Source organism: Emys orbicularis, chromosome 11 (assembly GCF_028017835.1).
Source record: "Emys orbicularis isolate rEmyOrb1 chromosome 11, rEmyOrb1.hap1, whole genome shotgun sequence".
In the NCBI taxonomy this organism is placed as follows: Eukaryota; Metazoa; Chordata; order Testudines; family Emydidae; genus Emys; species Emys orbicularis.
The window spans coordinates 58184877-58208572 of record NC_088693.1 but is presented as its reverse complement, the minus strand read 5'-3'; the positions used below and the strand labels follow the sequence as shown (position 1 = coordinate 58208572).

The 23696-nt window shown below is 42.1% G+C and overlaps 1 protein-coding gene across 1 annotated transcript in view; it reads right to left on the bottom strand.

The window, feature by feature from the left end:
- The window catches only part of SPATS2L (spermatogenesis associated serine rich 2 like), a 60224-nt gene that overhangs the window by 10150 nt on the left and 26378 nt on the right, over positions 1 to 23696 (bottom strand). The window contains exon 8 of the mRNA XM_065413572.1: positions 3418 to 3476. Within this exon, the coding sequence (XP_065269644.1) occupies positions 3418 to 3476 (59 nt within the window). The remainder of the gene's footprint in view (positions 1 to 3417; positions 3477 to 23696) is intronic.

Here is a 23696-nt window from a genome sequence, read left to right as displayed (position 1 = left end):
ACGTTTTATAGTGATCACCTTGCTTATACTTTATTCCTGGCTGAAGGATTATTTTAAATTGTGCTAACTGTGCTGTCTCTACAGGTTCAGGACCACATTTTCCAAAGTGACTGTCCAAATCATGTGCTCAAATTCCACAGCTGCAGATGCACGCTGGCATGTGGTACACATGCAAATACCTATTTTTGCACACTGTTAATGTTATCAATTTGGGAAATTTGACCTATAGAAATACACCGATATAACGCAACCTGATATAACACGAATTCGGATAGAACGCGGTAAAGCAGTGCTCCGGGGGGGGGGCTGCGCACTCTGGTGGATCAAAGCAAGTTCAATATAACGCGGTTTCACCTATAACACAGTAAGATTTTTTTGGCTCCCAAGGACAGCGTTATATCGGGGTAGAGGTGTAGTAAAAATGATCATCAGTTAAATAATCCTCCCACGTGGCAGAAAGATGTGAAGATAAATAATAACATAATTATTAATTAATACTACACACATTTCAGTAATAACAGCAACCCGAAGATCTAAAAGCACTTTACAGACTCTAACCCTCACAATAGCCCTGAGAGACAGCAGAAGCTGCAATTTAAAGAAAGGCACAGAAACCTGCCCAAACACACACATAGTGTCAATGGGAGAGCAGGGAATTGAATCCAAAGTGATATATTAATACAGCACAAACCCAATAGGTACATCCTAAGTGAGAATCTCTGTATAATATAACTAGTTTTACTTAACCCAAAAAGTGGATTCTAGCCTCAGACTAGATTAATGTGTAGCCCTCTGATAACATCAGAGCTGTACTGTGGATTTCTAAAATGTGGCTTTATTTGTGCATTGGATCCTGCTCCACTGACATCAATGGGAATTTTGCCATTGACTTCACTGAAGCAGGAGCATGCCCACCAGGTGATTATAACAGTCTCTGCAGGTAACCAAGGAACTGCTGGCATGTTTGTATCATCATCATAAAAAAAAAAAAAAAAATCCCCCCAGAACTCCAGATCCACATGTCTATCACGTTTGTGTTAGAAGATCTCTCACAGGAAACATTTTAAGTGTACATTATGGTCAAACTTTGCTAGAATAATTTGTTCTCTTTGGCCTCCACACATGTATAGTCACAAGGAACTTATCTGAAAACACAGATTTGTTGTTGTTGTTTTAAACACCTTTCAGCTAACTCAAGAGATCTACATACAAATGCAGCACTCAAGAACATGCGTATTTGTGACTTGCCCCCATAGCGCTTTAGGTTCAAAAACCAATGAAAGACAGATTGTATCTTCATCTGTGACAGACACAAATCTTCTTCTTGAGTTACTAATATTGGGACAAATCCTGAGCTCACTGCTCAGCCTTTTTAGTCCTTACTCAGACATATTCCCACTAGAGCTGGTTTAAGTGTTATTGCTAATATGGGGTGTGCCGCTGCTGCTGCAGTGTCCCATTAAATCATTGTTGTGTGTGACCTTGTCCCTCACCAGAATATACCTATCTAGATGACACCTATACAAGAGACAGAAATTAGATGAAAGTCTGGAATGCATCTGACCAGATTTGCCTCAACAGATAATTAGGAAAACAGGTTTTGAGCAACATCTGTTTTTTAAGATACCTTTTAAATTCATGAGCATAATTACAACTTTCCTTAAAAATGATGTAAAGCCAAATATAGCCATATTATGTGATATTTCACTATATATCTTCATATATTCAAAGTCATGTATATAGTACTATAGTGAACCTAATGAGATATATTTTCCTGTTTCACCATTAGCAAACGAATGCAGGGATTGAGAACGGAAAATGCAAGAAGCACTCTACAAGCTGTAACAGTAGGTTAAGTCTCAGCTTTGAAATCTCTAGATTACTTGGGATCACAGGTTTAAATCTTAACTGGGTTGATTCTTCAGCCCTCCAAGACAGATAAAATGATTTCCATGTGTGTGACAGGGTACTATCAGCAGTTAAAATATATATGTCACTAAAGTCAGCAGGTAAGTTTCTGAATACATGCAGGGGCAGATCTGTCATAAGAAGGTGCTGTATTTACAGTCACTTTTCAGAACAAAAACATACTTTAAAAACGGAGGTTCTGTCCATTCAGAGTCATTAAAAATCCCATGGACATTTTCATAAGAGAAGGGGTTTGGCTGCGTGTATACAGGACTCAATCCTGCAAGCCTGGTGCAAACAAAACTCCCATTGATATCAATGGGGATTCCACACATGGAATGTTTGCAGGACTGGATGTTTAGTCTCTAAAAAAGTGTGTTGAGTCATTCAGAATGAAAGCTGCCATATAAATAGAGAACACTAGAGAATTAGTGATGTCACCGCATCCAAATATTCTGATTGGTTAATAAATTCCAAGGCAAAAAAGTGACTTCTTGACTATATGAAATTCTGCAGCCATCTTTAGATTTTTGACATGCCTGCATTATTGACTATTACTAAGGCTATGTTTTAGTCACAGGTATTTTTAGTAAAAGCCATGGACAGGTCACGGGCAGCAAACAAAAATTCACGGCCAGTGACCTGTCCATGACTTTTACTAAAAATACCTGAGACTAAAACTTGGGCCGGGGGTTCTCTGGGGGTGGTGATCTGGGGGCGCCGCTGGTCCAGGGAGGGGGGGGCAGTGGTGGCACATGGCCTGGGACCCTCACTGGTGCTGGGGGGGGGGGGAGAGGGTTGGCGGGGCTGGCAGGCTCCCTACCGGGCTCCGGACAGCTTCCTGGAAGCAGACAGCATGTCCCTGCAGCTCCTAGGGGAGGGAAGGCCGGGGGGCTCCGCGCACTGTCCCCACCATGAGCTTCGGCTCTGCAGCTCCCATTGGCTGCGCAGCTCCCATTGGACAGGAACCACAGCCAATGGGAGCTGCAGGGGCAGCACGTAGAGCCCCCTGGTCCCTCCGCTTAGGAGCTACAGGGATGTGCCGGACGCTTTCGGGGAGCCCCCCCCCGATGTAAGCACTGCCCTGCACCCCAGCCCTGAGCTCTCTCCCACACCCAAACTGCCTCAGCAGTGGCCGGTGCGACTGGCCCAGGAGCTGCCTGATCTGCTCGGGCAGCCCTGGAGCCAGCCGCACCGGCGGCTGCAGAAGTCACGGAGGTCACGGAATCCATGACTTCTGTGACAGACACGGAGCTTTAACTAATACATGTTAACACTCCAGCTGAATTTATAGGGATAGAAATCTATTAAACTTTGGTACACAATTCTTTTAGCCAGAACTTGTTCAGGAAGTGGTAGAGAATACCAGAGGCCCTGTATACAACAAACAATGCTGTAATGCTGCTAGAGGAATTGATTTACTACTAAATTTTTCTGCAGAATCAAAAACACATGTTCTCCCAACTCTTCCAAAACACACACAGGCTCTCTAGTATGTTTTCTACTTACTGGCTTCTTCTTTAACTTTATCAACTTCTGCCATTAATGACACTTCTTTGTCTATGATGCTAAAAAGGAGGAAAAAAAAAAAAAGATTTAACCCAAGATAAAACTATGATGTGAAGCAAAACTAAAATATATCTTGTACTAATAAATGCTATTATACAAAAGACTTCAGAACACTGTTACTGAGAGATTTGGAATTAATAAAAGGAAAAATTAAATGGAATTTAAACTAGAGACTAACTGAATACAGCAGCCGGTGCTAACCGATCTCTAACGAAAGTTAATACATTATTAGCCAGATACTATCCTTTTGCATTTATATGTGGATATCTCTGATCTAGCTGCACAAGTACTGTCTGGGTGCAATGGTACTCAAGTCCATATTCTCACTTGTGGATTAGTAAAATGCACCCTAGCTAATATCCGTGTTGACCTGGTTTACCTCACGGTGCAGTTTGTTACAACAATGTAATCATGGCCATGAGCTAACAGCTTTCTCTCCTTAAATGATCAGGGAACAAGTTTCTCCAGAAGATGGTATTTTAATTGAGTAATTAGTCTGTCCTTATGTAAGGTACATAACCCTTGGCACATCACCCAGCAAGGTCACTAGCTGGAAGATTCACCCTCCTTGCCCAGTTTTTGTAGGATTTATGGGACGAGACAGGTACATGTTTGACTTCCTTCCCACCGTCTTCTCCTGCAGAGTTGCTGAGCTCCCCCACTCTAGCAGAACTCCTGCAATTCTCTGCCACAGCGCTCCCCAGTCCCCATCTGTGCCTTTTAACTGGCAAAATGCAAGCAGACAGGTGGATCTGTTGAGAGTTAACAGTGGGTCAAAGGAACTTTTAACATAATGATGTAATTTAGTGAAGTAACAGCACTAGAGAGCTCCCTAATAGATGGCGCTTTTGTACATAGCTCTGATATACTTTGTAAAAGAGTTCTTGTTTATTAACCATTATCAACATTAATTTTTCAGTTTTGCAGAATCAAAAGGGTTTTGGTCTTGCTTTTAAAAAAGGGGATGGCAAGTAGGTCAGATACCACAAGTGAAATCAGGCAGGCCACTACCGGGGGAAGTGGAAAGAAACATCATAAAATCATAAGCCGTGGCACAGAATGAGATATTAGGAGTTCAAGACCTAAAAATAGCACCATGAAATATAGCTTTCTTTCTGAATCAAACCTTACTGATGTGAGGAGACTCTCAGAAGTCAATGGAACTGAAACCTTCCATGAATAAGGCAAGGTTGATCAGGCCCTTTACATCTGGGTTGTTATTCTTTCAGTACTCTAACATAATTGCATTGGGTGATGTGATTAGTATGAAAAGCAAGGAACAGTGCAGCTTCACACCACCCCCAGTGTAGGTCTGTGCCTCTTTGACACAATCGGGCCCACAACGGGAACAATTATATTAGCAATTCATGTGTAAATACAGATATTAATGTACATATGGTCCTACAGCCCAATAAAGAGTATAAACCAAGAGTATGTACGTGATGTAACAGCAACGTGAAGTGTAGTTACACACAGTGTAAGCTTAGAGTATGTATGTAACAGTAACACAAAATGTGGATATAGATAGGCTCACTTATAATTATAAAATTGCTGCTTCTTGCCAAAGACCAACTGTACGTGCTTTAACTGTGCATACGTCCTTTGTCAGGAGACTATATTCTGCATTGTCAGATGGATGAAACAAGAACTACAGATGGGCGCGGAGTAAAACTCTGGCTCCGAACAGTCCCTCCTTTTAGTAAGGTTCATTTTCTAATCCAAACTTTGCACCTCTCCTCTCTCTACAATGGGCCAAACCAAAATCCCACATCCAAACACCCCCAAACTTTGGGGTTGTTCAGATCAGATCTGAACTTTGTAGCTAACACAAGTCTTTTCCATCTTTAGCTATACAGCCTGACTGGTACTAGGAAACTGAACAATCAACCCATTAAGTCTCAATCATACCTTCTAAAACAGCATTGAAAATGTTTTTTTTTTCTAGTCTACACCAACACACACAGATTTCATTACAGGTTCAGAGGCACCCATTGCTGATAAATATTTTCAACAATTCAGTTTCCTGCTATAGACCAATCTTATTATGATCCTAAATAACTAACAGGATACAAGGATATTTGTGTAAAAGCAAATACAGGCCATGATTCTTCTCTCTCTTACGCTTACACTGAAATAACTTTACTGACTTCCCCATCCAGCATGCCCTTTTAGGCAGCTGTTACTTGGCCCATACTATATATAATAGTTTACAATACACGAGAGCAAGAGTTCAGCTCTGCAGTTTCAGTACTGTGAACAAAAAGCTCTCATGAAGTCAATGGGAGTTGTGTGGATAATGATTGGTGAACAAGGTCTTAAAGGATTCACCAGAGCACTGGAAACTACAAGTTAGTTGTGGTATAAACACCTGACCAAGTGGAAATGGTTGTTTGCAGTGCCGTTGTAGCCGTGTTTGTCTCTGTAATATCCTGGGACCATGTGGGTGAGGTAATATCTTTTATTGGACCAACTTCTGTTGGTGAGAGAGACAAGCTTTTGAGCCACATAGAGCTCTTCTTCAGGTCTGGGTTTCCATTTCAGACAGCTAAATTCAGTATCTTCCATTGTTGCATGCAGTGTAGTTGTAGCTGTGTCAGTCCCAGGACCTGAAGAAGTAGGACCTGAAGAAGTGGTCCAATTGGTGCTCAATATTCTCCAGGCATCTGAATAGACTTGGGATCCAAATGGGCAATTGATAATTCCAGCTTATTGCTCGGAAAAGCAATTGCTTCCCAGAATCTATTTCCTATTAATCATTCATGACTACACAGGGTACTGAACTTCCTTGGCTGAATTCTCCAGGTGACAACAGTGAGTCTTGAAAATTGCACACAAAACAAAAAAAAAAGCACTTACAAAAGTGCATCCACAGTATGCCACGGGTTATATAAACACAACCTTCAGATTGGAAAAAAAATGAAGAAATACCAAGCAATAGGTTCATGTAAACAGAGTTCACAAAAAAGGCCTGGGCCAAATCACTTCAGACCAGCTCCCTCCCCATTCCAATAATAGATCTTTGAATATATGCTAAACTGCTTGGCCAGTTACATTATATTTTGATTCCAAATAAAAAAGCTTTTATTACCAAAGGAAGAACGAGATCATAGCAGCCCCAAATTTCTTGTATATTGTACAATTAATCACAGTAATAACTTGTCATTTTCTAGATAAGTTTTCACTCTTGATCTATTCTGGTTGGCTAATAAAGAACCCCTCAGGAAGGTGCTCAGATACAACACAGAAGTTCCTAGATAGACAGGAATGATTTTGAAATTCCCTTCACAGCTATTAACTGTAATTGAAGATTGAGGCATAAACAAACATGACATGTCTGTGGTTCATTTGCCACCAGCAGAATAAATAATATGTTAGACTAAGCTAATTTAAAGACGAGATCCTCAGCTGGTGTAAATGACATGGCTCCACTGAAGTCAAAGGAGGTACACGAATTTATACTAGGAGAGGATCTGGCCCCATAGCTCTAGTATTATAGAAGGAGGATGGCATACCTAATCCCAGCAGGTGGCTGTAAATCAACGGTTCTTAAACTGGAAATTGCGAATCACCAATACATCATGAAGGATTTGTAAGGGGTCTATGAACTAATGAAGGAATATGCCTTTCCCCAGTGAATGTCTAATGCCAAACAGCACTGGAAGGTGGCGACTCAGTGTAGTCCGCTTCTCATTTACTCATGGCAGGACCAGGGTCTGCTGGGAGTGAAACTGACTAGTCTGATTCAATTTCCCTTTCAGCAGAGCCCTGTGCAAAAGGAGGTTAGTGCAGAACTCTCTTAACTCTTCACCTGCCAATGGAACTTCACAGAGAAGGGAACAAATGAAAAAGAGTGACAAACAGAGGGGGAAAAAGATAGAAGACAAATGTACACCGAAAGAAGAAAAATAAATAAGAGTATATCTACCCTGAAATTGAAGGTGTGTTTGCAGCTTGGGGAGACACACCAACAGCAGCAACATGGACACTATATAAACTTGCCCTAAACCCTAGGTACATAACAGCGTTGCTAACCCACACTGGGGTCTGTGCCACCGCCTATTCACTGCCAGTTTTAGCCACATTAGCTAAATTACACCAAGCATAGGTATGTCTATCGGAGCTGCAATTACCCCTCCAATTGCAATGTAGACATTCCCCCAAGAGGGAGACATGGATGTAAAGAAGAAAGAAGACAAGTGGATGCTCCTGGGGCTGGTGTTGAGGCAAACCCATTTCCCTGCTATCTTTAGGGTACTGCAAATAAAAACTGCCGGCTGTCCTGTGCCAGCTGGCTTGGGCTGTGGGGCTGTTTAATTGCAGTGTAGATGACCAGGCTCAGGTGGGACCCTGGGCTCTAGGACTCTGTGAGGTGGGAGAGTCCCAGAGCTCAGGCTGCAGTCCAAACCAGAATGTCTACATCGCAATTAAACAACCCCACAGCTCGAGCCTCACGAGCCTGAGTGAGCAGGCCCAGCCCCGCCGCAGGTGTCTACATGCAGCGTAGACATACCCTTAATATTCCAAGCCATTCTCACACCGAAGATTTTGCTGCTCGTGCTTGTATTGAACAGTTTCTTAAATTGTAAGTAGTCTAATTGGTTTCAATGAGACTTCTCAAGGACTAAGGTACCACTCACCCTAAGCAACGCCATTAGATTCTGGCCCTATAAGCTACCAACACTTGAGGCTGCTCAGAGCATTGCTTACCAATCTCTGAAATGAGTCCACAGTATGACCTTTCCCTGTTGTAAATTGGCTCTCCGAATGCCTTTACATTATGCCTCAATATTGTCACTTTCAGACCTCATCAGTCTCCACTGGATACCAAAGCTGACAGGTGACCTCCTAATGTGTGTTTTGCAGCTGTTGGAGTGAAGGGTGAGTGGGAGGCTGAAAACTCATGTAGGGTCTTGGGGAGCTTGGGCCTATTGTAGGGTCATGGAGTGTGAAGGGAAGGAGAACTCCAAGTTTAGAGAGCTGAACATTTGGAGAGGAAGTCCCTTTTCCTTTAAAACCGAGTGAATGTGAGGCCACAATCATTCAGTTCTATATAAAACTTACATGTAGTTGAAAGAATGTTCGGTCACCAAAAATAAAAAATAAAAAAGGACAGATAAATAACAACAATTAGCATTTATATAGAGTTTCTAAGTTGCAGATCTCAAAGCATTTTACAAAGATGTTATTTATCTTCATTTTAAAGATGGGAAAAATTAAACACAGACAGGTTAAGAAATTTGCCTGAGGACACAACAATAGCAGCAGGAGGGGAGTAGAACTCCGTTTTTTGATTCCCAACAAATATTATTTTGCACAATACCCATCAGTCTCTTGGACTTAGTACTAAAGCCAAAAAAGTGTTGGCTCCTACAGCAGTTTTATAAAACTCTGTAAACAGATCAGCTAGGCCACATGTTAGAGACTCAGACTGGTTGAGCTCATAGATGGACAAATAATGAGCTCATAGATGGCATAAACTCTGTTTGCCATATTGAATTATATTTTTATAAAGATTAATAGCACAACGCCCTTCCCAAAAGACAATGTGGGTCAGAAGAAAACTACAGGTAAATATAATGTCACTCATGCCACATCAGAGATGATTACTTACGTATGGAATAAGGTCTGCCTGGTTTTTGCACTTGCTTTCTCATATGCCTTTCCTGGGGTAAAAATTTTGGGGATGGCTTTGCACAAAGATTCGGTATTTGAATTACAATATTATAGAGTCACCTTTTGTTATTGAACATGAAAAGGATTTGACTCTATGGATAAGCAATCAAATAAAACATCCAATGACAGAGCTTATTCACATCCTTTTTCCTCAAACAGCACTGGAAAGTCACAAAAATCCATATACAGTAGTTGCAAACTGCCCTTCAGCATAGAAGTTTGACTCAGACTGTAATTCAGGGAGAGAACTCAGGGTCTGATCCTGTGAGGTGCAAAATGTCTCCTTCAGTCAAAAGGGACAGATCTTAGCACCACGGACTACACAATCCTTCAATCGCAACCCCTCTACCCATGGACTCCCAAACTCCCTTAATGCTTGTGAGAAAAGCTGGGCTTCACAACATGCCCAAAGGTCACCATAACTGGGACTCTGGGAGAGCAAGGAGGGACATGCATTTCAGAGTTAGATTCCTTAAGGAAAATGCCCTGCTAATAACTCCTTCAGTAGCCCTAGGCCTAAAGAAAGAGCAGTGTTGTGAACCTGGGTTACCAATTACAGACATTTCCTTAACCAGGGGTGCAGAAGTCACCCTTGCCAGTATTTCAGGTTGGTTCAACAACATAATTTCAGTCATCAGCTCTCCCTCATCCATTCTCCACCTTTAACACTTGGCTGTTCATTTCACTGCACCATCTTGGTCTGATGTGATGGAAATGTAGAGCTCAGAATATCAGCAAACTGAATACAACGCATCCCATGTTTCCTCAATATCATAGCCAGGTTGGACAAGAAGAGGTGACAAAAACCAACCCTGAAGAATCCTTCATAAAAGGCACAAATGGGTGAATAGAGACAGGAGAGGAATTCAGCAAAGTAGCAGGGGAGCAAGCCATCTGGTGGTGTTTATACAATGAAATTCAGGCAGCAGGTTAAGTTTTGATAGTCTCAGTTTGGTGGCCAGTCAAAGCACCCTGGGTGCATAACCCTCATCTGTTGGGCAGTTTTATTTTAAATCAGCTTCCTTTTATGTTTTCTTAATTTAATTGTATTAAATGCAGAATAATAAAGTGGAATATTAGATTTTTCATAGCATCTTTCACAGAAGAATCCAAAGCATTTACGTGTTTCACAAACAACATAGTGTACAAATGCACCCACGTTGAAGTGGAGGGTGGCAACCAACTAGTGCACAGCACAACAATGTAAGGGGGGGGAATTTCGGCCAAGGACACCAGGCAAATCTCTAATTTTTACCAAAAGGGTCACGTGGGCCCTTACCATCCACCTGGAACAGGCTGAAGTTCAGTTTTAAGCATGTCTTCTGAAAGAATTACATAAAATCAACTGCATAGCACTCAGTTTGTTGTGAATGTACGTGTGGTCACCACCCTTGGTCTTTGTGTGTTCCTAGAGACTCTAAATCTGAAGCAAGTAGCAGAGGTGACTTCCACTCTGTTAAGCCTGAAACTGTAGTTGCCAGAGCCGAACCCATGATGGTGTAACACCACATTACAAAATTCACTTTCAATAAAATAAAAGGCGACATTGTCCAGTATTCACTTTATCACAGAATTGAGATCTAATTTATCCCTGCTGGGAGTTGAGCATTTATTACGTGTGGTGTAAGAAGCTAGGTAAGTGTAAGAATTTTATTTTCTGCATACATCACCTTTAAATTTCCAGGATGCTTCTGAATGCACCTGCCAGTTTGTAAGGGGGAGCAGATGCAGCCTGTCCCAGAGAAGATACATACTGTACTTTCTTACAGAGGATTTATTTTCATTTGTTCTTGTTTTGTTCTCTCTCTTCATTTATAATAAAAAACACTCCTACTGACAGTGTGTGGTTGTTCTTTGTATGTATGAAAACACAGCAATCTGAATGCAAACACCGAGTGCCCAAAAAGTCCATATAATTAGAGAGGTAGGATTGAATGGGAAAAGGGGTTGGGTTATTTCCTATTTGATCTGAACCAAGTTACTCATGTCTAGTTATAACCTCTTCCCTTTCTAACCAGTAGTTTGTGGTCAGTGTCAAATTATTTACTGTAATGAAGTCTGAAACTTGGTTCAATGGGGCTAGTTGTCAGTCCCTTCAAATCATCAGCACACTCTGTTAATCAGAGCAGACTGTTGATGGTTTTGTACAGAGGATTAAAAGGCAGGTCTATAGCATTGTTTGGTTACCAGAAGAAAAGCTGGATAAATGAAACTTTTCTGTGGCTGTGAACAGTGTGTGCAAGGAACAGGATTTTCTAAGTCATAACAGCATTACGTTGCATTGACTAAACACAAGGAACATCGACACTCAAGCTGGAGTGGATGTACATGTGCTAGTTTTGATTGAGCTAGTGCACTAAAAACAGCAGTGTAGCTTCAGTAGCATGGGCGGCAGGATGAGCTAGCCGGCTCAAGTACAGTCTTGCCCTGGACCCTGCATACTTAGGTGGCTAGCCTGTCCCACCGCCCTGGCTACACTGCTATATTTAGTGCTCTATCTCAATCAAAGCTAATGCAGGTATGTCTACCCCAGCTGGGCATTACACCTCGAGCTTGAGTGTAGACATCTCCATAGAGGAGATGCAAAGAGCATCCCAGAATAGGCAGGGATGTCAGAGCCTTTTCCGCGCATTAAGCGACGTCTGATGGCATGGAAAGGATTCACATGGAAGTTCCCGTAGGTTAATTTTGCATGATAAGTACTGTAAGTAAGAGCACAAATCCTATTCTTGGTCGAAGGGATTATGACTGGGCTTTTGACACGATTTCAAAATTCACACTAGAGTATCATGGCAAAACAGGCACAAACGCCACCCTATAATGAATAGCTGGCAAAGCACTGATAGCGGTAAGCTGTGGTGACAGCTGCCTCATTTCACAATTTAATAACTTTGAATTTCTTCTGACTTCAGTGGGAACAAATTCATCTTTCTCTGGTTTACAGCATGGAATTTAGTTCATGCAAAAGAAAAAGAATAGATGCTTGCCTTGGTTTTCCATAAGAATAAAAAGGACAGTGCTGTATTCTCTCTAAGATCCTTGTTAAATGATGAATGTTATTCAAACCTTTTCAGAAAGCTAGCTTTACATTGCCACACTGGCTGATTTGTGGTTGTGATCTACTGATGAGGTTCAAAAAACTCCCAAGTTTGAGGTGATTGGAATCACCTCTCTCTCTCTCCCCTCCAGCTCTAGTCATTATTAATAACCTATTATTCCTGAAAAGTGGCAATAAAAGGAGGAAACCTGGCATAATGTAAGAATCTAAACCACAGACGCTATTCAGGAAGGCTATTAATACAAGGTGCAACCATACTAAACCCCAAATAAGACTACTTCTGTACTGTGGGGTATGTATCAATCTTCCTTTCCTCATGACAACAAATTCATTTCTTATAGCAGCCCCTGGGGAGAGAGGGGACTAACTAGGTAGAAAAAGGAAAAAGGAAAGAAGAAATTCTTGTTTCGAAAGAAAAGGCAATACCTGCCTAGAAAGGAAACGGCTTCACAAAAATCAGGCTATGGTATGACAGGAGGCAGGGTTTGAAGTGCAATGGGCCTGATTCTCCTATGATTTACCCTGGTAAAACTCCATTGACTTCAACAGAGTTACGCCAGCATGACGTTAAAATCAGGCCCCAGGAGCAACTCCAACCTGTGCTGGGGGACAAATCAGCATCTGGCAACCCCAGCATGGTGGAGGCGCAAAGATGCCCCCTCCTCCCACCACTCACGCAGTCCCTGTCCTGAACTCAGCTCTGGTGAATTTGGCCCAAAGGATTTACTGTAACGACGGAGATGTTGAATTTCCCCAAGGAAACCAGCACCTTTTATAATTTTACCATGGAGATAGAATGCATTTCAGCTTGGAGGCTAAAGAAGGTGTGGTCAGAGGGGACACATTAGAACAGGGGTTCTCAACCTTTTTCTTTCTGAGTCCCCCCACCCCTCTTCGCCACATGCTATAAAAATTCCACAGCCCACCTGTGTTACAATAACTGGTTTTCTGCATATAAAAGCCAGGGCCGGCATTAGGAGGTAGCAACCAGGGCAATTGCCTGGGGCCTCATGCCACAGGGGCCCCAGCGAAGCTACATTGCTCAGGCTTCGGCTTCAGCTGTGGGTGGCGGGGCTCAGGGCCCGGGCTTCAACCCCATGCAGTGGGGCTCTGGCTTTCTGCCCTGGGCCCCAGCCAGTTTAATGCTGGCCTTGCTTGGTGGCCCCCCTGAAACATGATCGCAGCCCCCCAGGGGGCCTCGGAACCACTGTATTAGAGGACTGCAGTAGGGCTTATCCTTTGAAACTGGAGACTGGGTTGCTTTTCATGGTCAGGGATATTTTGTGGTTGGGATCAGCAGACAGAAAGTTGGATTGTTGAGTTAGAGGTAGTTGAGTCTTTCCTTAGTGAGGAAAGGGTTGTGGACTGAGTCAGCAGAAAAATGGTCAGGGCTGGGGAGTTACTGGGGCTTTGACAGCTGGGGATACAGAGAACTACAACATACATGGCCTCCTTGTGACTGTGCCCTGTCTTGTGTGATAATTCCACTGATTTTGGCTTTTACAAGCATGTATTCCCTAAAAATCAATTATTTTAGCGGCAACCACTTTAGGTCCACTGAGTGCTTATAAGACGTAAGTGAAAACTTTCTTCTAGAAGTTTACCAAACAATGTTGGCTGCACACTTTATTAGCTACCAAGTTGAGGAATCATTTTAAGAGAAGGACTGGATGGCTCCGGCAGGTGGATATGGAGGCTTTCGCCTTCAGGCCATTTGTAGGAACATAGCAATTTAAGATGAAAAAGATGTATTAGATCTTCACTTCTATCCTCCTACAAGAGCAGGTTATAGTCCTCTGCCACAGGATTGATCAAATGTGAGCTGATGTTAAAAATTTATAGAATACATAGGTTAAAAAAAGTGTCTGTACATCTGGGTCTAGTGCTTAGATTATCCACAAATACAATGTTTATTTTAAAAGTCATAAAATACATATAGTACATAATCAGCAATAACCCAAATTTAGGTGAATAAATTTAAAAATACAGTTTAGATATTAACATCCAAACAGTCGGGTACATCACTCATGGAAAGTTATACAGAGAGTTGGTTGTGGAAAGCAAATATATCAATGAGTGAAGATTGTACCTCAGTAATTGAGAATTAGAAAATTCAATCCTATTTTAGCCAAAAGACCAAGAAGCCAAATCAAATCAGTAGTGACCAAAAACTATTTCCATTTGACAGTTGTTTGGGGGCCTATGCCAAATGAACTGGTAGTCTCAGTCAGATCCTCGTGGACAAGTGTCCATCTCACAAAGCCACCATGACTTGCTGGCAGCATCAGAAGAGATTTTAAAGGTTAAAGAGGCACAGAGACTGAACTATCCTCTTCCATGAGATGGGGTCACTTCAGGGCTTAGTTTAAAGTTGCCACATATAGGTATTTTTCCTAAGGATTAAACAAATCATGCTGTGATGTTGCATCATCACATACTAATAAAACATCACACCTGAAAGAAATCTTGGACTCTTTAATGGCCTAATCCAAAGACTATTGAAGTGATGGGAAAGAAGCTCATTGACTTCAATGGCCTTTGGATCAGGCCCTAAATATCCTGCGAAATTTTGTGACAGTTGGCAACCCACTGAAATAGTATAGGGAAGGCTGAGAGAAGCTTATGCTGTGTCAGATACCTCAGAATACCAAATGTAAGACAAAGGTAAGGAGAGGGACCGCACATCAAACTTGGCACCAAATGAAAGCTATGTAATGAAAGCTTTCTACTCCCCTTGCAGCACATGTGGAAGGTAACCCAAACTGCCAGAATCTGCCAGAGGTAAGGGAAAAGAAACTAGGCACAAGCCCCTCTGCTGCAGTTCTGTGGAGTTTGGGATCTTCAGGCATTTCAGGGTAGCAGCTTTCTGAGGCATGCTCCCCTCCAGACTTCACAGATATTTGAGCAAATAACTAACTAGGAGTTAATGCTGCTCCATTAACTCTTTCTGGGTCTCCTTTCACAGTTTCTACTGCACAGCTAGTAGAGGCATGGCTTCTTCCTGGTGTGATCCTGGGGACTGTGTGGAGGCATCAGGCACCAATGGGTTTTCCAAGGTTCACGTGGATCTTAGGGTATCCATGCATCTGGGGTAAGATTGGTATCAACACAAACACGAGAAGGAGCTCTGGGAAGATTTGAAAGAAAATAGTTCAAAGGAACAAGGAAGACAAAAAGTCAGATGGAAAGATCTGGTGAAAAGGAACCTGGAAATACAGCCAAAGAGGACTTCCTGGAAATGCTGGAAGTGGACGAGAAGATAGTGAAGAGGCATTATCAAATTGGCTAAATGAGTCCTGGTAATGCCTGCTCTTGCTTACCACACAGCCAATTATTACCAGGGCATTGGGGTCACCAACACCAAAAAGATCACCTCCTCTTTGAGGCAGCATCCTCATTAAACCCCACCAAGTCAGCAGAGCATGGATGGGACTATCTGAGCAATAGAGAACAAACATCTTTAAATGCCATCGTGTTAGATTGTCAGGATGGGCATGCATTAGGTTCATTCTGCTACTCTAAAATTGGGACAGCTGGCAGCGCTACTTATCAGCCAATGCTCAAAGAGCACAGATACATCCTTTTAAATTATTCCAGCCTCTGTTTTTAAATTTAAAATGATACCGAGAAGCTGCCTTTTCCTACACGTACATAGAATACATGCTACCCATCTTTGCCCAGGATTTGTTTGAATACGTCTTTGTTTTTCCAACATTATTATGGAGCCAGTTACTATCCACCATATGGAAAAGCTTTCAAGTACTATTTGTTCACATCAAAAATCTTGACTGTAGTGTTTTTAGTGCTCACTTTAAGGCACTGGAGCTATGAATATGTCTGAGATGAAAAGGAGAGAGGATGTCTGTTTGGGCCAGTTCTGCATGCGATGTAATTAAATCTGCCCCTTATTATTCTCTACAGATTATTTTCCATTTGTGGTGGGAAGTGGACCATATGGGCAAATAACAGATGGTTCCTTTTAGTTCTCCATATGACTTTGTGCGTAGATGTCTGATATGTGAAAATGATTTTCTGGTGAAAGGTGTTATGAGGACTGTGGCTCCTTTTGTGCTTCCTACATTTCACTCAAATTTCCCGGGGGCTATTTCCCCCCTCCACCCCCCAAATCCTTATTCAGCCTTTTCATGGGAAAGTGAGAACATGCTATTACAGTCAGAGGCGTAGCGAGCGCCCTCCGTACCCTCCGACCGAAGGGGGCCCCGCAAGGAAGGGGCCCCCTAAAAGTGGCAAAATAAATACTGCATTCCAGTTTCTGCAATGTAAGGGCCCACGCCCGGACATATGTTCGGAGGGGGCCACCGTTCAGAGGGGGCCATGTTCTTTGTTGCTACGGCCCTGATTACAGTATACGAATGTTAGCCCCAGCCACCGTGTCTTGATCAAATTCTAATTGGGGGGAGGGTGGGAAGTACATTCTGCCTTCCTAAATTCCCCCTGCAGTCTAATTGGCATATAGAATTCTTCTTCACGTACTGTCCCACACTGGTCTATAATGTGGCTGTGTGCTGGTACACAGTTGCATCCCATAGTTGGCCTCATCTGAGTAGTGGATGAATTGATTTTTATTTATATTTTAAGGTCAAGTATGCCTGATAGACACATGCCAGTGTTGGGTGTGCTGAAGAACCAACTGGCCAAGGAGGCACTACAGGAGGGATACTCTGTAATGAAAAGTGCAATGTAAAACCCCCTTGATGGCTTCCAGGTGCATGTGTAGGGCACAGTGTGCATGCACCTAGGGTGTTTTCTTTGCATCCAGCCAGTTCTGCCTGCTAGGGTGGAGGAGGGATGAGATCCTGGCTTTGCCTCCCCACACCCTCTTTGAGGTTTGCTAGTATTCTTGAGGAAATGAGCAGGGCATAATCCCTGTGCTCCTCCCAGGACAGGGACTGGGCCAGTGCCTACTTGCTGCACAAGAGAAGGCATGGGGACAAGGCACAATCTGGAGAAAGGAGGGATGGTACATTGTGCACCAGGGAGCAAAAGGGTAATATAAGGACCACACATAGTCCAGCCCAAGGTCTACAAAATGCTTTGGATTCTTTGGGATGAAAGGCACCATATAAAAGTACGTCATTATCACATTATCTGGGGCTTAAGGGAAGAATTACACCTACTCTAGTGCCTCTTAAACTTCCTGTCCTGTGGTGTTTCTTTATTTTTAAACTGACATATTTCCAGGATTGTTTTTTGGCCCTGTTTCATTACAAGTTAAATGAGGAAATAAGCGCTGCATTCCTTCAAGATGTTACAGTGCGACACAGCACATCTGCTCTATATCATTCCTTTCCGTTAAGATGGAGGAAAAGCACCATTTTGTCACATAGGTGCTGACTGAGCTCGTTCAGGAGTAATCTTCTGGCATCAGTTAAAAACACAAGGTGATTTACAAGCTGGCTGGCGACATAAGACTTCCTCCAGCTGTTGCCACCCCTGGCCCTATGGTCTCTGCAACTAAGGACAGAAAACACTCTGGAACAATCTGCTGAAAATCTCAAGATGTCTCTGTCCACGTGCAATGTTAATTTCCCTTTGTAATAATGGGACAAGTTGTTGCTTAGGGGCAAGAAGCAGCCAGATGAAGTTGTCTCTGCACTCCTTTGCTCCTGCTGCAATTGGTAAGCCAGTGAAGTGAAAAACTAGTCACTCCTTCTCAGAAAGAGATATTGGAATACCCTAAAGACTGATTTGATACTGATTTCAAGGGGAACAGGCAGTAAAAATAAAGGAGGGAGGGGATGACACCTACTATTGAATCAAAGGAAAAAACAAAACTAAAAGAAAACAATAGAAACAACAGAAACTAAAACGTCCTTTATCCTTCAGAGGAGACCTAAGAACAAAAGTCCTGACCAAGTGTGTTAATTAAAAATCCCATGGCTCTTTTCCCAAGAATAGTGGTGCTAGCTTCATGTACTAGGAATGGGCCAATTTCCAGTCTGGCTTAATGCATTCAGCCCATCTACATACCCCCTGCAGTTTGACTGGGGATGTTACTTCTCAGTTCCCATTCTACACTGGTGGGTAGTGTTGCCGAGACCCTTCCCACCCCATAGGTGGCTTTGCTTTTGTGTCCGGGAAGTGAAGTGATTCCTCTACAGTTTGTAAGTGTTTTGGAATCACCAGCATGAAGGGAACAAGATAACATTATGTCACTAACATTCCTCACTAGCTCAGGCTGCTCTCCTCTTGGCCATGGAAACAAAAGTCTGGTTAAACTACTTACTTTTTACCGGACTGATAAATATACTGAGCTACAATGAACAGAACAGTGATAACTATTCAGTAGTCTGAGTGCTCTTCTTAATTACCTTATCCTCTTTCCACCAGCTGCTGATGCTTTCTTTAACTTTAAATTCAGGAACACGGGACATCAGTAACATAAGCAAAATCCCAAAGCCTGGTGCTACATGCTGAACATATGGGGCCCAATCCTGCAAACACTTACTACCAGTCACAGCAGTTACTATTGTGACTAGTCCCATTTAAGTTACCACACCATGGAGCAAGTGTTCACATGATCAGGTCACTTCTTATTGTGCACATAGGACATACAGTGCATACAAAGTTATCCCAGAAAGGATATTTATTTCCCAGGAAGGCTGGTGGAATGACTATGTATTAGTAGTTAAAACAAAGAGATTGATGGATTTTCCACACATTCAATCAGGCAAAAATTAGGCCTAACAATCAATTGCAAGATGATGCACCACATCACTGAGATTTTCACCCCAGACTTCATCCCATTAGGGTATCTGTGCTGTAACATTGTGATGTATGAAGGAAACTGTTCTGTAGGGCCTGAAACTTGAGAGGCATGGACCTGCCCTATTGCATTTTCTAGTTTCTTATAGACTAGCTGGCACGTCTGTACCCTAATGAGCACGATCCTGCTCCCACTGAAGTAGATGGGAGTTTTGCTATTGATTTAAATGGGAGCAGGAGCAGGTTCCATGTGCCTTTTGAACTGATTTCTTATCACTGTAAATATATTTTGATGCATGTGCTGTCTAGCATAGCAGCTCTTTATAAGCTAAAAGAGAAATAAATAGAGAAATGAATACTCATGTTTCTCAATCTGCTAACACACTAATATGGGAACACAGATCATTTGCAGGTGGACTCCTTGAGACAGACCTCTACAGCTCATGCGTCATTTTTATGACCTAATGAATATCATTTACAGATCTAACTAAGTGATTGCAACTACCTAAACTTAAAAATGTCATTAATTGCATTTGCAAAGCTCCCAGCACAAAAAGGAAGAGTGGGTTGAAGCTGAGCTGCAAATCAGACCCCTTCTGTCAGTTGACTTAGTTAAAAGGCATTAAGGCTTCCTAGCAAAATCTGTGAATGTGTTTTATAATGCAAAGTTCCATGCAATATATCTATGAGAACGAACGGTGATGCAATGGGTTAATGAACTCACCTTTCATCAGTATGCACCTGGGTTTGCAACTACTGCCACTTAGGCCATAAACAAATATTAATATGATGGCTTCAAAGCATTTTTCTCTGAAAACATTAAATACTTTTGCATGACTGGCAATGGCAGTCTCTGTTCAGCAGAGCTCCTAGGTTGCCACAAAAGGGGTTGTTGATGGTAAGCACTTAGGTGGGAGAAGCTGGCATGGCACCCTGCTCTGTGATGCCTGGATTCTAGTACCATGAGGGCCTCACTTTTGTGTGTCCTGAAATTCATTCTAAACATGTGGCTAAGCATAATGAGTGCCCCACTTACTGTTGGCCACCATCTATTTGTAAGTGGCCACTCTGAATTATATAACCTCATTCAGTATTATGGTATTCTCTGATAGAGAACTAAAAAAAAAAAGAGAATGATCAGATATGTAGATAACACAATATGTTGGGGGAGAGACAACACAGCTTTTGTAAAGGGAAATCATGCTTCACTAATCTATTAGAATTCTTTGAGGGTGTCAATAAATGTGGACAAAGGTAATCCAGTGGATATAGTGTACTTGGACTTTCAGAAAGCCTTTGTCAAGGCCCCTCACCAAAGGCCCTTCAGTAAAGTAAGCAGTCATGGGATAAGAGGGACGGTCCTCTCATAGATCACTAATTGGTTAAAAGATAGAAAACAAAGGATAGGGATAAATGGTCAGTTTTCACAGTGGAGAGGTAAATAGCAGCGTCCTCCTAGGATCTGTACTGGGGTCAGTGCTGTTAACATATTCATAAATGATCTGGAAAAAGGGGGTAAACAGTGGGGTGGCAAAGTTTGCAAATGATACAAAAGTATGCAAGATAGTTAAGTCCAAAGCAGACTGTGAAAAATTACAAAGGGATCTCACAAAATTGGGTGACTGGGCAAGAAAATGGCAGATGAAATTCAATGTTGATAATTGCAAAGTAGTGCACATTGGAAAACATAATCCCTACTATTCATACAAAATGATGGGGTCTAAACTAGTTGTTACCATTCAAGAAAGAGATCTTGGAATCATTATGGATAGTTCTCTGAAAACATCTGCTCAATGTGCAGCAGCAGTCAAAAAAGCGAACAGAATGCTGGGAATAATTAAGAAAAGGATAAATAATAGGACAGAAAATATCACAATGCCACTATACAAACACACAGTGCACCCACAAGTTGAATACTGTGTGCAGTTCTAGTTGCCCTATCTCAAAAAAGATACATTAGAATTGGAAAAAGTACAGAGAAGGGCAACAAAAATAATTAGGGGTATGGAACAGCTTCCATATGAGGGGAGATTAAAAAGACTGGGACTGTTCAGCTTTGAAAAGAGAGAACTAAGGAGAGATATGCTAGAGGTCTATAAAAGCATGAATGGTGTACAGAAAATGAATAAGGAAGTGTTATTTACCCATTCAAATAACACAAGAATCCATATGTCACCCAATGAAATTAATAGGCAGAAGGTTTCAAACAAACATGAGGAAGTACTACTTCACATAAAAACACAGTCAGCCTGTGGAACTCCTTGCCAGAGGATGTTGTGAAGGCCAAAAGTTTAACTAGGTTAAAAAAAGAATTAGATAAGTTCATGGCTATTAGCCAAGATGGTCAGGGACACAACCCCATGTTCTCTGGGTGTTCCTAAATCTCTGACTGCCAGAAGCTGGAACTGGATGACAGGATAATTGCCCTGTTCTGTTCATTCCCCCTGAAGCATCAGGCACCGGCCAGTGCCAGAAGACAGGATATTGGGTTGGATGGACCCACTGGTCTGACCCAGTATGGCCATTCTTATGTTTTTATGTAATCCATTACCACAGGAAATCGCTGAGGCCAAGAACATACCAATCCCTTTTTAAATCTTGTTATCAAGAACATCCATTATTACCGCAATTAATTATGACAAATATTTTGCAATGGGTATGAAGCCTCACATTTTAGGGCTAAAGTCAATCTCTGCCATTAGAGAACAGGATGATACCTAGGCGGGGCACAGATTATCCCCCATCTACCTAATGTGGGGTCCTTATACCTTTCTCTGAAGCATCTGGTACTGGCCACTATCACAGACAGTACACTGGCCTTGATAGGCCATGACTGTGATCTAATCTGACGCTTCCTGTGTTCTTCCACTGAGCCAAAGTGTATTACAAAGGAAAATCTATTTGTGTTTCAATTTCAGAAGAAAGGTGACCTGCTCTGTCTTTGCTATTTAGATGGATTGGACGATTATTGCCATATAAACATTTAACTTTATGCGTGGGATCATCTTCCCTAGTCCAGTATACAAATACAATTTTAGACAAACAGAATAATTAGAAGAGAAAACAGACCAGAACTGCAAAATTCAGCTTTTTTACTTTAAAAATAGTTGTGAATTTATCAGCAAGTAGTTTCTCGGTTTAAGGTTATTTTCCATACAGTAAAGCCATTGAGCAACCATCAGATGGTATCTACTTTCAGTCACTACTGACCTGAGCTGCAACATAGATATGAAAAGCTCAGTAGCCTGTTAGCAGTTTCATGAGTCATCAAGTCCCTAGGCTTTCCTTGTATTTACTCCCCTGCTTTTTCCTAGCAGACTTGCATCAGTTGCAGGTATGTCTCTCTAAATCCAGGACCCAGTCCCGTACTATGTATTCTTTAGAGGGTGTCTGTCCTATTAAATATTTCCATTCCCATCTGGGAGGTCAGGGGGACCTTGTTTTCAAATGATCTAAAATACATTTGGATTTGCAATGGAAGGTGATCTGCCACTGTACATTGCTTGGTGCAGATTCATTTGTTTTGTCAAATCACAGAGTCTTGCCAATGCTATAATCTGAAAACATCAGAAAGGCAATAGTTGGCACAGTAACTTATGTACAGTACCCAGCTATTGTACACAGTATCACTGAAGACTCTGGGACTAATTCTGTTCACACTTATGCCAGTGTAAAGGAGATGTAACTCTACGAAGTCAAAGTACAGTGCTGGAAGTGTGAGCAGTAGTAAGACCGCTGATTATTATCCTGAACAGGAGAGACTGCTGAATAAATGAATGGTACGAGGTCGTACGTTCAAGATTGAGTTTCCTATGCATTCTAGGATTTGATGTTATAATAAGACTGTTTGTCTTTGTCCTAATGTATTAAATTACAACATATAGAACTCCAGCAGCAAGCACCAAGAACTAGAGTCTCTGCTCAAAATAAAGGCCAGTGTTCACTTCTTGAGTTCCAGCCACTTTTGCTGTCAGAATGTAAGCAATGGCCCTTGATCACGGAGGGTGATTGCTCAGAGAATAAAATACCACAAGCTCCACACAATCCTTCTCCTCCCAGGGGAGGGACATGGGGCAGGCTGAGACAGCTCAAGAAGTGGGTGAAGCTAGCTACAGACCAGGAATGACCAGGGCACAGGAGAGAGGCACTGTTTTGGCATTGCTTTTAAACTGCCTCACTCCATTAGTGTGGCTCCCCATAGAATAGAGATCAACTCACTTTTCCCCCCTCAACACAGCAATGCCTCCAAGAGCATAGGGTATTGGTAGGGCACTAGATATTAACAGAAATCTATATCTGATATACTTAGAAAAGCCTTGGGGCCAAATGATCATTTCAGTTATTTGGATGCAACCCCATTAGCTGCACCCACAGAGGTGAGAGCAGAATTTCTCCTTTACTCTTGGTTATTTTTATTACATTTATTTTATCCTTGCTCATGAGTGATCCCTTTAGTTAGACCTTTCACTCCCTGACTCAAGACACTATTTGAGCATATTGGACTGTGTGCCTGCTCCTGCTCCTCGTGAAGGAACTGGAAATACTACCAATGACTTCAGTGGGAGCTGAAGCAAGCCCCATGAGATACCATAACAGATCCATCGCAGAATGATATCACATTTATATTGTTATATATCTGTAGGGCCAACTCCTTCAGATGTGTGCACAAGACCTCCATTTGAATTACTGGGCATCACGCTTATCCCTCTGAGGACAGAATATGGCCAGTAAGTTTTGTTATATACTGTATGGATTCTTTTGG